Here is a 17,637-nt window from a genome sequence, read left to right as displayed (position 1 = left end):
TCAAGCACATGCAGGCACCCAACATTATTCATCCAACAAACGAGTGGGCGTAGTCAATATGGTGACTATGTCGGTAAGTGGGTGAGTGGTTGAGTGGGGGATTAGGTGCGTATGTGTGTTGGATGGCTGCTGCGGCAGAGCTGCTGCCACCACAATAAACTTTGCTATCGTTTCGGAAAGGATGTGATAGGAAATGCCAACAACAACACTGACAACATATCCAACGAGAGCGAGAACAGCAACAAATCTACTGCTAGTAGGAAACTCTAGGCAGAGCTGGCAAATTAGGAAGCAGCAACAAAACAACAGAAAAGTTGACACATAATTTAGCTACAATAAAATCAACAGAAGAAACAAATTAAAACCACAACAAGTTATTGACTTTTGGGCGACGCTGCGGGTGGGTGGAGTGCGGTGGGCAGTGCGTTAGGCTAAGCAAACAAAACGCCCGCTAGATAACTATCCGGCATATAAATCGTTATAAACTCATAGATACTTGTCGTTGCTTATGTAAACAAACATATTCATTCACATTAGGGTGGTTCTTAAAAAATATTTTTTTTTTGGAAATTTAAATATATTTAGAAAATATGTAAATTCACAACTTTTAGCTGGTTTACTTCGTTGAAGAATTTAGCATTTCGAGTAAGAGACATTTCGAGCTCGTTGCATCATGGAGGAATATTATTTTCTTTCTGTCTGCCTTGATTCATCCTAAAGTTAAAAATGGGTTTGATGTACCTCTAATGACACTAAACTTTAATTATCTGATAATATTCTACGATTCTAAGTATATAGATGCCTCTGATGGCTGGAAATTGTCCGAGAAAGTAAATAGTGTATCTTTTCAAGTTTCTCAAATCTTCTCTTCGTGGTCAGTTCATCTGTTTTCATCTGTTTTTTGCTGCCTTTTTTAAGACTGTCACAGAAACCCAAACTAGAGAGATGTTTCGCTATTATATTTTCTGCCTTGTCATTTACGAGTAGTAACTACTCGTAGTATTTACTCACAGAAATTTTAGTGATTCAATCTACTTGGAAGATCTCGACAAAGATTAATCAAAATGCTTCTCGGCATCTTAGTTGGGAGAATGGTTTTGGATGAAATTGGATAAATTCAGATTCTCTTAGTGTTGCGGTATCGACTATCAAAGAAATTGATGAAGCCATCGCACCGAAACCACAACGAGTATTAAAGCTTTAGATCGATAAATATTGTCTGAATTACGGAGAACTGGTTCCGAACCTCACTAGGAACACATTGCGTTTGCTTCAAAGTATTTTTCTCCATCTTCATAAAACTTCACATTGCAGATACGGTTAGGAAACCTTTGGAATAACATAGAATATGCCTCTTTGGCCTCAGTTCTATAGAAAATCTCTTGTTGAAAGAATGCTGCTTTAATGGGTTTTTCAAGATTTGCCTTCCAATATGATTGGGAACAACTCTATATCAAGTATTGCTCTCTGGGAAAAAGAGAGTATTTTTGATGTTAAGGCTTTTGAACTGAGCATTTCTGTCGGGTTAAGTAAGCCTCAGTTCGTTTGAGTGTCCATATAATTGTCACCAGATCACTTAGCGGAATATCGATCTTAAACAAATGATTGATATCGATTATGAGTTTTGTACTACTGAATATTTCATTAAAATATACTAGTAAAAGGTCGAAGATATGAAAAAAAGAGATTATACTCCTAGATATAATATTTTTTTCGTTTGATAGCTGAAAGCGAAACAACTTTTAAAGTAAAATTTCCTTACTCACACGTAGAAAATATTTTTCTGTATTGAAGAACTATCCTAACACAATATATACATACATTACAACTTCTGTTTCCACTTGAGAGCATTTGCCTTTGTATCATAAGTATATATAACTAGTCAGCACTGCTAGTGATGGCTAAAGCCACTTACCCAACTACATATACATGTAAATCCCGCCACTCGAACCGCAGAAGCGCTGCCTAATCTTATTTTCTAATCGCAATCAGCAGCATACGCCACGGCCGCCCGCAACAGAAACAAAGGGCGTGGCAAATATACATCAGGCAAGTGGAAAAAATCTCTCAAAGTAAATATGAATAACGACGACACAAAACAAACACAAAAGTGCCATCAAGGCAAGCGGAAGCGCCCTGGCAACCCCCGCACCACGCCACCACCGCCTCATGAAGGGCCGTAAAGCGCTTGTCAAGCAGTAGGCACATACTTAAAACTAATGACGGAAGTGCGTGTATGTATGTAAGTGGATGTGCGGGTGTGTGTGTGTGGAAGGCGCGGTTGTTGGGTAATTGTTAGCAAATCGAAATCAAAATCATTATAACAATCGAAGGACGAAAACAACAACACAAAAACTCAAGTGAACTAGTCTCTTATGACAGGCAGGGAAATGGAAGAAGAAGAAGAGAGTGGAAAGCCCACTTGACACACAGGCAATTATGACAAGCCTAGCCCAGTGCGTTGTGGCGTGCTGGAGTGCGACTATGACGTGCGTCAGCGCTTCGCATCGGTTTGCTGGCATAAAACTCATATTTGTATAATAATTCCAATGCCAAATGTAAAAAGTTGTCAAGCCAATTGGCTCATTATGTATGGGCAACACAGCTGTAAGTTGTTGAAGTACATCTGCGAATGCATGTATTTATATATATAAGTATGGGTGAGGGTTGAGCGGCCAAAACTTTTTTTGGATTGGCTAAGTTTGTTGTTTTACGCTAATATGGCTACGCTTTGATTTTTATTGTATCGGTTAAAAGTTTGTTTAGCGATAGCCTTCCTGACTTAATTCCATTTCTTTCTCTTTCCGCTCTATGACCTAGTAACGAGCGTAGCTTTTGAAATCAGTAAGTTTTTCTGCTTTAAACACAAGAGTTAGTTTTCCAGCTGTTACTGTAGTAATGTTTTGATGGCCTTGGCAAAAGGGTTGCACTAGAACTGAGAGAGAAGATAAATTTATACGTTCATTGAAGGCCTTGTCGGCGTTTCTAAACCGTACTATAGCTGACACTTAACCTAAATTTAACGGCGTTGGTGATCAAATTCGAACCGGAATAGCCCAACAAAAACATTTTCGCATACCTTAATACAAATTTTTATTATCGTCTAGAAAGTAGGCTAATTTTAACCAATGAAAGCATGCCACTTGATATAACCCTCGACTGGGTTGGTCTTTAGTGTCTTTATTTAATTTTAATTTTAATTTTTTTCGGTTGCGTCTCATTTTTGGGCCATTCCCAAGATCTTTGGTCAGTATCGGCATATTCATAAATCCGACCTCAACCCGACCCGATGTCGGTTGCACAAAAGATTTAGATCTCTTTAACGAGTTTCGCATTGACACGCTTCGTAGCCAGGACATTAACCAAAATGTGTTTAGTCAATCCATAATGTTGAGACACGGACATAGCCAAGACATTAACCACATGTGTTGAGTCAACCCATAATGTTAAGAGCCTCTATTATCTCCCTAATGCCAACATAATGATCTTCAAGCAGTGCTTCATTCACTTTTCCGATGTTATTGACATTAATAGAGGGAGGATGGATGACTTGCATGACATACTCAGGTTTGGAAATAGGAAATATTTTCAAATTTATGTCTGAAGTTTTAGAAGTTCAGAATGAAGTTCACAAAGAATCTTTCTATAAGTGACTAGGGACTTGTTGAGTCGTAATGTATTACAGTAGCCTTTCCTGACTACGGAGTTCAACGTAACAGTTTACCAAAGCCCATTGACTACGCCTACCATATACGATCTGAACAAATTTTTCTGAGGCTGAGTAAACAAAAAAAAGATTTTCGCATATTTTAATAAAAATAGTGATTATTGTCCTCAAACTAAGATCGTTATTAGCCAATACAAGCAGAACAATGCGTAAACCAATATCCTTAGACTGACAAGACCACACTACCATAATGGATGCGGATTTATTCACGTAATACTAAGCTTCATAGCTCAACCATTGAACTTCTCTCCAAACTACTTTGTGTAGGTTGCTAAAACTGCAACAACAAAAAAGACAGCAAGACATTTTTTGGCCTCATTTTACGCCAAATTTTTCCTGCCAACGCCACAGACTTATCAAACTGCCCTCGTAAAAGTCAATTTGCACTGTATGGTAATATTTTTTTTGCTTGTTTTTACATTTGCGTTAATGTTTGTGAAAATACGTTTTGAGTAGCAAATTGCTCGCGATAAGATGATGATTGATGTGAATATTGTTGACACTATCAATAGTCGAGGTTATGGGGCAGGCAATTAGTTGTTATTGCGTTATTGATATTTAGAGATGAAATAGGAAGATTTTGGTTGACATTTACAGTTTGGTACACAATGTGAACATGTGTTATTATATGTATATAATTTAATATCTCGCAATGCTCGTACTCAAATTACATCGATACAGAATATGCACAGTTGACCTAAATCATAGATAGTATGAGTGGATAGGTCGAAAGAACAATGACGGATTCTTCTTCATTATTGGCCAAACTGCTTACGCGGTTATAACAGAGTTTCTAATAGCGCGCCAGGCGTTCTTTCTCGCTGTTTGGCGACAATTTAAGATTCCAAGTGCAGGTCCTTCATCTGGGCTTTCCAACGGAGTGTTTCTCTTCCTCCGCTTCCCCGGCGGGTACTACATCGAATACTTTCATAGTTGGAGTTTTTTCGTCCATGCGTACGACATGACCTAGCCAGCGGCTGAACTATGTCAATGTCGTCGCATATCTCCCACAGCTCGTCGTTCCATTGACTGCAATATTCACCGTGCGCATAGGATCATAAATTTTCCGCAGAACCTTTCTCTCGAAAACTCGTAACGCCGACTCATCAGTTGTTGTCATCTTCCAAACCTCTGCACCATATAGCAGGACGGGAATAACGAGTGACTTATACAGTATGATCTTTATTTTTCGAGAGAGGACTTAACTGCTCAATTGCCTACACAGTCCGAAGTAGCACCTGTCAAGAGTTATTCTACGTTGGATTTCGAGGCTGACATTGTTGTTGGTGTAAATACTGGTTCCAAGATAGACGAAATTATCTACGACTTCGAAGTTATGACTGTCAACAGTGACGTGGAAGCCAAGTCACAAGTGCGTCGACTATTTGTGTGATGACAGGAGATATTTCGACGCGGTTGTCTTATGTCGATATCTGCCACCCATTTGCTATTGTATCTAATCTGGAGAAAGCAGAATCTACGACGCGGGTGTTAAGGCAATGATATCAATTGTGCTTTCGGCATATGCGATTAAGTTCTCCAGCTCGAATTATTTTCTTCAGCAGCAGGTTGAAGAATTCGCACGATAGGGAGTCGCCTTGTCTGAAACCTCGTTTGCTATCGAACGGCGGCGGAGAGATTTTTTCCAATCTTGATAGAGTTTTTGGTATTGCTTAACGTCAGTTACAGAGAGTTTTGCGGGGATACCAAATTCAGAAATCGCGGCACAAAGGCAACTCCTTTTCGTGCTGTCGAAGGTAGCTTTGAAATCGACGAAGAGATGGTGCGTGTCGATTCTCTTTTCACGGGTCTTTTCTAAGATTTTCGGATAGTGAATATGTGGTCAGAAATTGATTTTCCAGGTCTAAAGTCACACTATTAAGGTCCAATCGAGCATTTGATGACGGTGTTCTTTAATCTTTCGCACAATACGCTCGATAGAACCTTATGCGCGATGTTGAGGAGGCTTATCCCATGGTAGTTAACGTAGCTTTCGACCGAACATATTCTAGAAAGAAGCTGATGTATGCTTATTTCCGGTTTTATGACGGATTACCATAACAAAAACTCAAACAATTTGTGAAATTGGGAGAGATTCGAAAAAAAAATTAAAAAAAAATCGAGGAAATCGTCAAATAGACATCAACCACAAATTTTCTTATGTGAAAAATAATATATTTTGCTATGAAATTAAAGAGTAGTATAAACACAATGACTTTTTATTCGAAGAATTTCTTTCTAAATTGAGAATGCTAATTTTACAAAGATATCTATCTATAATATGCTTTAACTATTTAATATAATTACTCCGATTGCTTGCAGCACACACTTTGTGGTATCCAATTATGTAATTGCGCAAAGTACATTTCTGTGCATACAATCTCTCAATCTCCCATATAAAATACAAGTTAGCACACCCGCAAGCACACATAATTATAATTGCTCATTTACATCAATACTAATTAACGCTATCTTATCATATCGATATTTTGTGTCTTCTCCCCTCTCTCTATTTCGCCAAACAAATGCATGCGACACTTAACAGGTCATCAATTATGATTCGTCACGTGGCGGCGTTTCGGTAATTACCGAGAAAGGCGATGTTACTACGTCATTTCTGCTCATACAAAATGCCGACTTGGCCGATTCGGGGAAATATTCCTGTGCGCCATCGAATGCCGATGTGGCCAGCGTACGCGTTCACGTACTAAACGGTAAGTACTAGCTAAATATTTTACAAGCATACAAATCGATATCTATGAAATAACTGTATACACTCTTCAATGTAATTATGACTTTATATGGATGTATGGGTATGAGTACGAGTATCATGAAGCGCCCGACCGCGTTTTGGGCCACAACTCATATATACGATATGTGAATATATATATACAAGTAGATATGTAATGTGCAGCAGTTCCATGAAGTTGTGGCGAAAGTCCGAATTTCCATGGACGAGTAATCAGTAAATGTCATAAGTCACTGGCACTGACGCATAAATATCCACAAATGTAGCTATGGTATAAGGGTGTACACTGTTCGGTAGAAATCTTTGAATATATGACGGCCTGATATTGATACTAAAAATGGTTTCGCATACGAATTCGGTTAGGATTAACTTTCTTGGAATATGTATTGACTGATGAAATAATCCTTTTCCATTCATGATTACTCTGTTCTCGCTATCCGAGCTTTGCTTTTTTTAATTCGGAGCTGGCTACGGAATGATGATTGCCATAGCACTTGCATCGAAAACACGACCATCGAGTGATTTAAATTTTGAGAATTCAGTGAATTGAATATTTTTTTCGATGTACGTGTTATGATTACCATCATTTTATACATTCAAAATTTTTCATATTTTATTAGTGGTTCGCCATATTTTTAGCTGATAGTCTATATCAACGACAGAAAATATGGTAACTTGTGTCTGAAAGTACTTTAGTTTATGCTGCACTAAAGGTTTATAATTTGTTTCCGAGTTTCCGGGAAGTAAGAAAATTTTTGTCGCACCTTCAATGGCTTCAGATTCAAAAATATCAACAGATCATTAAAAGCTAATTTTGCTATTGCGGCCGAAACAAATCGTTCCATTTTATAAATTCCTTCCACATTAAAGAAATATTCATATTTAGTGACCACATACATAACATAATATTGAAATCAGAGCTCACATCCTGATTAAGAGTACTTTCAACACAACTCAGATAAATTAAATTGGTTGTTGGTTTCCATAGAAACTGTCTACATTAGTCTCGAATAAACGTTGGATAAAATTTTGTTTGAGAAAGTTTAATAAATTCAACAGTCTTTATTTTTAGTACAGTAATGAACAACATAATTTTAAAATATTGAAGTATTAGTTTCTGAGCATTCAAATATCCCAGTAATCCGAACCAGCTCACCCTAGATATACACTCGTGGCCACCCAAACCTTAGCACTGTAATTTCTTAAATTTTGTTTAGGACTTTTTCGTTCGTTTCGTCGATTTATCTATAGCTGAATGTGTTTTGTTTTTAATTTTTATTATTTTTGATTAATAACATGTCATTAACTTAATTCTAAATAGAAAATGTCTATACCGCAGAAAGTACCGCTATAAAGTGTTGTCAATATAAAAATTTTGAGTGGTAAGATTTGCGTGGCCACGAGTGTGCCTAAGATTGTTGAACTTATATAAGAACCCTTTTCGATTTGTCTTTACCCAATTCTCTTTAACATAGTTTTGACTTATTGAATTCTGATCGGGATCGAACAAAATTATAGTGACCCTAAATGATAATGTGTAATATATAAATATTTTAGCTTGGTTTGATATAAGAAAAGAATTTTCGAAAGTGTAATATCTTCACTTTGAGAAAATAAACTTCGAATGTGAACCTATTCATGCCATAAATACGATTTATGGTAAGAAATGGATACTAGTGCCATTTGGCGGATTCCATACAAACATTTATAGACAGATATAACGAGCTAAGAGGATTTTATATTGAAGGAGTCTAAATTTAATTATCGAAGCGGTAAGGGCTGAAAATTTGATTTTCTTGTGAATTTTTTTGAGACTAATTTTATTTAATACATAAAAAATAATAATTAATTGTGACTCATTTTGAAAAATTTTGCTTTCGCTTGATGTCGTTACTACTATCCAGAAGGACGTCACAGAAAAAGGTGTTTGGCTGTGAGGAAGACGTTTCTGTTTAAGATTATCTCAAATCTAAAAATCAGACAAAAATATTATTAGAATAGGCAAATACAAGTAATGATCGAAGAACTAGTCAAAATTGAGATTTTTGAAAAAATTGTAATTTCTTAAAAATAAGTAGAATTACACTTCAGAGAGGCTTCAAAATTGAAGTATACTATCAAAATTCTTATTTCTTGAATCACAAGTGAACATATCTGCTTAAAATCTGCAAAAGATTTCCGGGAAGTTTTGACTTGGGTAACGTCACGGTAAGATTTTATCGGCCACAGGTCTTCTCTATACAAATATATAATTTGTACACACACATATGGATATTGGTACAAAACCAATTACTACGAATCGTCAACCACTCACGCTAACATTCAGAATATGTATATATCAGCCGCCAAGGACGGTAGCCATTAATTAGTTTTCAAAATGAGTGCTGGGATCAATTGATGTGCTTGGGCACTTTGTAAAATTGGAAAACACACAATAAGAGCTTGAGGTATGGGTCATTACAAGAAGAGAGCACTTGGCCATCAATTGAGCAACATATTTGCCAGCAGCACGAGAGAAAAGAAGCAAGCAAGCCAGAGGGACAGTGACAGCAAATAGTGCGGGGATCAAGAGCAAATGCAGGGAAATTGTGAGGCGTTTTGCTGTGACAGCCATCACTTGCTGCTCATTTAAGGCTGGCAAGCTCCTGCCCACAAGCACACACATTCATACATATTCATATACCTATGTATGTGTGTGTATGTCAGTATATGTGCAAAGTAAGCGTATGCATGCGTGTGAGTGCCAACACTTGTAAAGTGCAAGCTAAATAAACTGCATACCTCGAATTATGGCCACCACATTGTTGGATAATTGGAGCAGCACAGCAGAAAGTTGGCCACAGCAAGTGCGTCAGTTGCATTATCTGCGGATGTGCTCTGCCATACGAACAACAGCGAACATGCGGCAACAATGTGCACATGCAGGCGCTCATATATGTATTTATAGATGTGTGAGTGTGCGTATGCTGTGGTATGGTGTAGCGAATTCGGTAATCCCTGGTAAGGTACGCAGGTCCGAATGCCATGTTATAGTTACCTGCGTATGGTCACATACACACATACATATGTATATTAATGTCTGTGTGGCTGGGTGTTGCTGCATGTTCACGTGTTCTTGGCACATTTCAGACGCACACACTTAACCGACATTCCGTAAATGAGGTGAAGATGACAGCACTTCGCTACCACGACCACAATGACAACTGACACCAGCGCTATGCGCCCTGCAACGGCACTTACGCGCCACATATGCATACAATATACCTACATATACATATATATGTATGTCAGTGTAGGCTTGTATATTCGCATGGACATGTGCTGCTGCACTTGCAACACGCTCGTGTAGCATAACATCCGCATAGCCGCAGCAATAAAAACAGCGGCAAATGCAACGTTGGCAAACATCTACCTGCATTACCACACTCACACATATATGCATACATATACACACATATATAAGTGCGTATTTTGTTCCAGCTCGATTATGCAGCGGGAGAAGCGCCGCATCAACAATTTTGTGCGTGACTGCATGAGTGGCGTCACAAAGCTGCCTAAATACTGCTGCCAATGCACTAATGTATATATGTTAATGCATAGCTCTCTGTATATACATATGTATGTGTGGCTGTGTAAGTGGTTTCCGCTTGCTGTGTTAGGCATTCTGCTTGGGCATCGTGTAGGCCATATCGCCTGTTAAGCTGTGGTTACTCTACATTTGCCGAATTTAGGGTTAGCGGCCTCATATTTAGCCCTTAACGCAGGCGTGTCTGTTACAGTTAGTTCTGAGATAGTAAGGTATAGCATAGCGGTACTGCTCACATTTCTTTCAGGCATTTTGAAAATACTGACGGCGCTTAACTAAGCCAAAAGTATACTTTCAAATTCTTTCATTGTACTGTATTTTCATTGATTAAGAGTTATTGCCTAATGTTTCTGGATTGGATTATTCAATAATTATCCTCTGCATTATGCTAAATATCGTCAATGTTTCATAGTTATTTTTTGGAAGAGCATTATGGTGATTGAAATCGAAATCGTTGCCTACAATTAGGGGCATTTGTTAGTATTGTTGTCGAAGTCGCACACCTAATAGCGTTACTACGGGTTGTTGAGAGGCAATTCGGTAGCAAGTTGAAGTGCACAGACCCGATTTTTTTTGTACACATCACTTTGCGTTATTTGAACAGTCCACTCTATAATTGTGGTATAAAAAATTAAATTTTTTACATATATTTAATCTATATATGTTTATTGATACTATTAAGTATACAATAGAGTTAGGTACTGAAAGTATTGCCTATCTAAAACTATCACATATATCTTATTCCAAGAAAGAAACAAACCAATTTTTGATAATCCGTTCTGATGTGAACCGTGTTCCGATAAATGCGTTCTCTATCTACATATCAGAATAAATGGTAATGAGAAATAGTGGAGTCTGAGCTATGCGGATGAGGCAAAACTTCTCTGCCGCTTTTTCCAAATAATTTTTAATCGGACTTGCAATGTAGCGCCGCGCTTCCTTATAATAACAAATTATTTTCTAATGTCTATTCTATGTTGTGATTTCCGTGCATTTTTCGGCAATCACTAGCTTTTGTTCAGTTATTGTCGGTTACGTTCCCTGTTAATGATTTTGCTCGATTTTCGGAGCTCATAATATTGTATAACGCACCTTTCTGATCTCAATTACTTTGACGTTATGGATATTCGACTTTACCGTTGATTTGGCTGATTTCACAAGTTGAACTTTCAATTTTTTGCATTTAGGGTTGCCGTAATATATATCCACTTTTCATCATCTCAAGCAAAGTCGTCTTTCAACGTCTCTTGGCGTCAACTCAGGTGGCTTTCGATTTTCTTGCTTTTGAATGTATTCGACCACTTTGAAACATTTTGAAATGACTACTTGAAGGACTTCCCAGGATTTTTGCGAGTTTTTCTTAAGTTTGTGAATAATTTCCATGGAGTAACGTTTCGAGGTTTTCTTCTTCAAACTTTTTTGGCCCAGGACGTTCTTCGTATTCTGAGTTCAATATTTCAGCTAAAAAAAATATTGTTTCTTACGCTTCAAATGACTGAGGTGCAGTAGAACAATAGCTTTCCAATGCGTTTTTGGAATATTGGAAATATTGGAGCCATATAATACTAATGAAGTTACATCATCTTAGCGAGAGTATATGTATGTCAGTGGCGGATCCACGGGGGGGTTTTGGTGTTAATACACCCCTTAAACTCAGAGAAAAATACATGTTTGTTGATATGGGTTTAGAATGAGGTTATTGATCAAAAAAATCACATCAAATTATAAGCAATTATAATAAGTTACAAGATTTTTGTTGTTATTCATATAATTCGAACTTTCTCTATATTTGTACAAGCAGTATCGCTGGAGCTCAGTGATTAATTGAGAACTACACGGGATCTCACATTCCATGTTATATTTTTCTTGGTTTTTGAAAGAATTCTTCTAGTATTTCATCAACTGACAGATCAATATCTCTATGAATATTCATTGATGCTAAACCATTAAGTCTATCTTGACCTGTCGTATTTCGTAAATAGCTTTTAATTCTCTTTAAACTTGAAAAACTTCTTTCCGGTGATGCTATTCAAACAGGCAATAATGCCAATATGCGTAAAATCTTGAAAACATTCCCAAAAGACGTTTTGTTCGCTGGTTCTTAAGCATTCCGAAAATGCTTGCCTGAAGTTCGCTGTTTCCACATTTTCACCTCCGCAAGAAAGTTTTGTTCTGAACACTTAATCACCCTTTCATAAAAAGAAAATATTTCTCGAGCTTTTTTAGCGTCAAATTCGTACTTTGGGAAAATACACAAAAATTTTCTAACACTGATCTGTGGTCATGAAAGCGGCTTTTCAAATGAGCAATGTAAGTATCAAGAAGAGGAGAATATAAATAGCAATGCGATAGTATGCCTCAGCGTCGTTCGTTTTCAAATTAAAGCGATTCATTTGGAGACTACTGCAGCGTGGTACCTTTATTTCTGTACCTAGTTCGGTGCATACTTCTTCAACGTTATTAAGAATCAAAAAAAGTATTTTTTTTTCAGAATTTTGTCGCATTTTTTTGAACTCTTTTAAAGCGTCGTCCGCTAATCTGCACACAACAAAACGTGTCCTATATAACAGAATTTTCGCGAAGGAACTGCTATATTAAAATAATAAAACTTTTCGTAAAACCCCCACCCCCCAAAAAATTTTCTGGATCCGCCACTGAGCTAACTCTGCACATACAACAAAATTTCGTGTCCTATATTTCCGATAAATGAGTAGCTTCTTGTGGGAAAAAATGCGTGTGCCAACTTTCAGATCGATATTTCAATAAATAAGGCACAAGTTTGCGAATATACAGATGGAGATGACTGAGTCGATTTAGCTAGTCATATTGACTATTTATATATATACTAGAGTCTTCGACGGTCCCTTCTGCGTGCTAAAAACTTTGGATTGAATTCAATATCCTGTACAGGTATAAAAATATCAACCGAATTCAGTACTTTTGGAAAGACTGGAAGAGTTTGAGCTTATTGGCAAATGTAGTGCAATTAAACAGTATCTAAAGTCGAAGTTTGTGTTTTCCAATTATTTTTTCTCTGCCTGATAACTAGTGCGAGAAAATGGATAATCTTTCGCATATTTTTATTGCACGGTCTTTCGCTGAAATATCAGGAAACGTAAGAAATCTAATCTATTTCCCTAACAACTTCGATTCAAATGTCATGCATGACATAAATTGAAATTCAATCGCGTTTTAAATCTTGACTATCCATATTTGATCGACCCCTCGAAGTAGGTCAACTGAGATGTTGATCTGCCGCGTTTTTACTGAATGTAACTTTCAGCTCTTATAAATAGTCTATTAAATGGTCTTTTCAAAGCGTTTAGAATCTTTGTAGCTCTCAGTTCAATAAGCAGCTTTTAGACATTTACGTTAAGCAGTTAAGCAATACTCGAAGGAGAGCATTGGATCTTCCAACAAGATTCCAGCTCCAGCACACAACGCAAGAACCATGCAGCAGTGGCTTAAGGGGTTTCATGGGTTTACGGGTTTAAAAAAAACTCTAAAATATTGTCCTAAATTTTCAAGTTGATCCGAGTAATACTTTCGGAGATACAGCCTTGAGAACTTGTGCGCTCGAGGCTAGCTAGGCTAAGTGCGTCGCCTTTAAACGCGTTTTTCTCGAAACGGTGTATTTGAAGTCGATTGATAAGAATTCTCGAGAGCTACTCAACCGACGTTCATGAGATACAGTTCTTGAAACCTTACGCGAAGGATTTTTTCGATTACTTACAAATTATTTGAAAATGAAAATTTAATTTTTTTTTCTAAAAATTTCTGCCAAAACTCCAATTTTCAGTGGTTTTTTACCTTCGTCCAAGTTCTAAGTTAAGATTTAAACTAAAACACGTACTTTTTCGCTTTAACTGATTCTGAAAAGAGTTATTCTTCTAACGTGGGCGCATCATTCTTCATAGGGGTCACCGAAAATGGCGTCGCAATGGCCGAGTTTAAAATATTTTTTTCCAAGAATTTCAGTATTTCTTTGGTAATATACACTTGTAACAATAAAAAATTCTAATAAAATATTTAAGTTTTTATATGAGAAAAACTGTTGAAAAAAGGCTGCATTTTCTTCAAGGAAACCCCTAACAGCAATATTCCTGGTTTTCTGGTTGAAATTTGGAGAGTCTGAAAAAATCTTTGATTCGTGGAGCGTGGTCAAAAGCAATTGAAATCGATCTTGTAACAGAACTTATGGCAGGACTAAGTATTTGTAACTCCCTACTTTGATTTGGCCTTGAGTCGATCACTCTCTTTTTGATAAAAATTAAAATTAAATTTAAGCGAAATAAAACCAAAACTAGATAAATTAAAAAGTAAATGGAATTTCATTAAATCTGCGGCAGATAAAACCCCCATGAGATCACACCTTTCAGTCAGTAACTAACTTAAATGCCACCCCAAATAACTCATCAAAGGGTTACAGCTTTAATAATGCAGCTGCTCCCTAATTTCTAATTAACTCATTCGCTAATCAAAAGAATTATTTAATTGGCTAATTATTCACACGTAGAAAAGAAATCCTTGAGCCAAATCCCATTTGACTAATTCCAAACCTTATACACCGTTAATTTCTCGGCAAGTGATTTCAATGTCTAATACACAAATGCTTTTAACCTTTCAAAACCGATTTTGCCGCAGAGCCTTCATTTGGCAGACAATTTCACACAAAAGTTAATTTGAGCCGCCGACGAAAATTCGACAGCCGACGCGCATGAGGAAACTTTACCATGACAGAAATGAGCAAATTTTCAGTGATTAAAAGAATCAAATGACACACACACGCACACACGTGGGTGGGCATACGCGCACAGGTGCGTGACGATGAGTGTGTCAAAGCAACTAAGTATACATATGGATGAGCACAAACACGCTGCATAAATCAGGCACACACACACGCACACATCACAATACACATACACACATACTATAAGCATTTATCCAACCATGCATGCATGTACATATATGTGTCACAACTACAACCATCCGCAGCCTTGAAGAAAGCTAGCACAAGGTGAGGAAATTAGGCGAACAATGTGCGGAAACTCATCACACACCTTCAAACGCAACAGTCATCTCCCTGCCAACTCACCTTCCCCCTGCCACAGCGGTACACAATCGCTGGCAGCGAGGCCGCCGATTTGAAAGCAAATTAAAACTGGCAAAGCGGAAATGTGAGCCGCAACATTAGGCGTAATTTTTCACCGGCATTTGTTGTCGCAGCAACAGCGTACATGCACAACAGCAACAACAACAAATGAAAATGGTTATGGCACAAATAGCAGCGCATCGCTATTAAAATGGAACTAAGTGAAATTTTGGTTACAAAACCTGAGTGCCGCCTGCTAATGATAGCAATGACAATAATGCGTAGACGCGACGACACCCCTTTCACTGTCAAACGCCTTTAATGTGCGTTGAGCTTGCACATATACTGCCATGTAGGGAATTTAAGGTAAACTGAGAGTTTTTGTATGCTTTAATTGGCGAAAAGGTCATATTTTGTTCCCCTAAATATCGTCAATGTTTCGTGAATATTTTTAAGAAGATCATTATGGTGATTATTGAAATCGTTGCCTGCAATTAGGCGCATAAGTTAGTATTGTTACTAAAGTCACAAACCCAAAAGCGTTATTGAGGGATGATGAGAGACGAGTTCAAGAAAAACAGAGTAAACAGATTTGCTTTAGCCGTTAAGGATATACATAGTTTTCAAATGTTAGTTAAACTATTTTTAAAAAGTCAGTTTAGTTTCGCCTAGACTTTCGCTGTAAGTACCATTTTTTCGCTGTAATTAAGGTATTGTATCACTTCAAACTGTCATAGTAAAATATGCGAAATTAGCTACTAGTTCTGGTAACTTTCCAATACATTTTTTATATTAATGCATTTCAAACTTTACCAGTTGTTTTCACTTTAAGCTATTTGGCACATGCTCCATCAAATATATCAATGAACTCTCTCTTTCAAAATTTCTTGAATACAATTATTTACTTTTCTCCAAACGATTTTTTTACTCAAAAATATATTTAGAGCGCCCTTATACAAATATCCGAACAATAATATTTTTGCTAGGCTCAGTTTGGTTTGACGTTCGGATGAGAAAAAGGTAGATAGGTATGTAGGGTAGATGTCTGATGACTCACCTAGGTCTTTAAGAGGCCCTTTGTTAAATCACGAGAATTAAATCCTCTCACCATTTCAGCCACACTGTGCTCCTGATAAAATTCATATTGATGACAAACAGTTTTATAGTTATGTGTAACTTCCGAGAGATCGTCAAAAAACCCTTGTCCGATATTTGCGATTCTTTCTTTATACAAAGCCTTGCATTCGCATGGAATATGTTTTACAGTCTTCTATTACCACCTGACAGCTTCTATAATAGACATTGTATGGTGTTCCCAGTCTGCTGGTATATCTGCCACTTAGACAGTGACCTATTAGAACTCCTACCGAGAGTCTTTGCAATTTTTTCTCAACTTTAATAGTTGACATGTGTGGCCTGTATGCCATTTATCCCTTGATAATCTGCTTGTTGAGCAAGTCAGGAACTATTTCCACCGGACCGCAAGTATTTTGTAATATGTCAGTCGACTAATATCTGCAAGTAACTGTTAAGCGAAGTCTAATTAATATCCAGTTCTTCTGCTTCACGTTTGCTAAGCATATCACTGTATCTTGGAATCCATGGACCCACTAAGATATCTAAACATTATTCTTTCGATGAAATTCTAAAAAACTTTAGTGATTTCAAAGCAGTTTCCCTATCTGTATGTCCTTTTCTTCTTTGTTGACGTAGATACCGCTTACGAGTCGAGTTTACAACAGCAATGCTGTTTTCTTCTTTTCATTGTGAATGTTTTGTATGTGGCGGATTCCAAACCCAGCACACAACCCTGGGGAGGGATGCTTCTACTTCTCACTTTAGATTGCTTTCAAACGGATGTTCTTTGGCTACCCAGAGGATACTTGGTCTAGGACCGAAAGTCGTGAGCTGCTGGAGTCATATGTAAAAGAATCATTTCTGGCTACACCCAAGTGAATGGCGCCCAAAGAACTTTCCTCACATGAGTGAACATCTACACATGGCTCCAGCCTCCATCTGTATGTACACATAGATAAGTATACTCGTATAAGTATAGTATATTGCTTGTTGTGACCTCACTCTTTATCAGAACTTCTTTAATCGCTGTGGTCTCCGCTTAGAACACACTACAATGATATGGCAGTGGGAAGGCGATTCTCGTTTCAAATTGTACTTAAAGAACACCATCTCCGACTCGATTATCTAGGCACTCCTGGGAACAGAATTCATATGCGCAGACCTTTCTATACATACCTTCCTTTCATACGGTACGTATATGATGATTTTCGTCTTTCCGTCTAATTTTGTTTCATATATACTGTCAGTAGGAGACATACGTTACCATTAAAGTGATTGGATATATAAAATCCGTACATATACAGTCTCTATGCAGTAAGTAAATTGATCTTATATAATGTATCTTAAGTTAATTTAGTACCAAAAGAAGCCGCATTCGTCCGATCTTTTTACGTAAACAGACAACT

General features: G+C 37.3%; 1 protein-coding gene across 2 annotated transcripts in view; it reads left to right on the top strand.

The window, feature by feature from the left end:
- LOC105224484 (myosin-G heavy chain) overlaps positions 1–17,637 on the top strand; it is a 315,288-nt gene that overhangs the window by 186,216 nt on the left and 111,435 nt on the right. For both annotated transcript variants that reach the window (XM_029549490.2, XM_011202572.3), the window contains exon 6: positions 6,273–6,441. In XM_029549490.2, coding sequence (XP_029405350.2) covers positions 6,273–6,441 — 169 coding nt within the window. The remainder of the gene's footprint in view (positions 1–6,272; positions 6,442–17,637) is intronic.

This window comes from Bactrocera dorsalis, chromosome 5, assembly GCF_023373825.1.
Source record: "Bactrocera dorsalis isolate Fly_Bdor chromosome 5, ASM2337382v1, whole genome shotgun sequence".
Taxonomy (NCBI): domain Eukaryota; kingdom Metazoa; phylum Arthropoda; class Insecta; order Diptera; family Tephritidae; genus Bactrocera; species Bactrocera dorsalis.
Note: the sequence above shows the minus strand (reverse complement) of the source record. Positions and strands in the feature narration are given on the sequence as shown.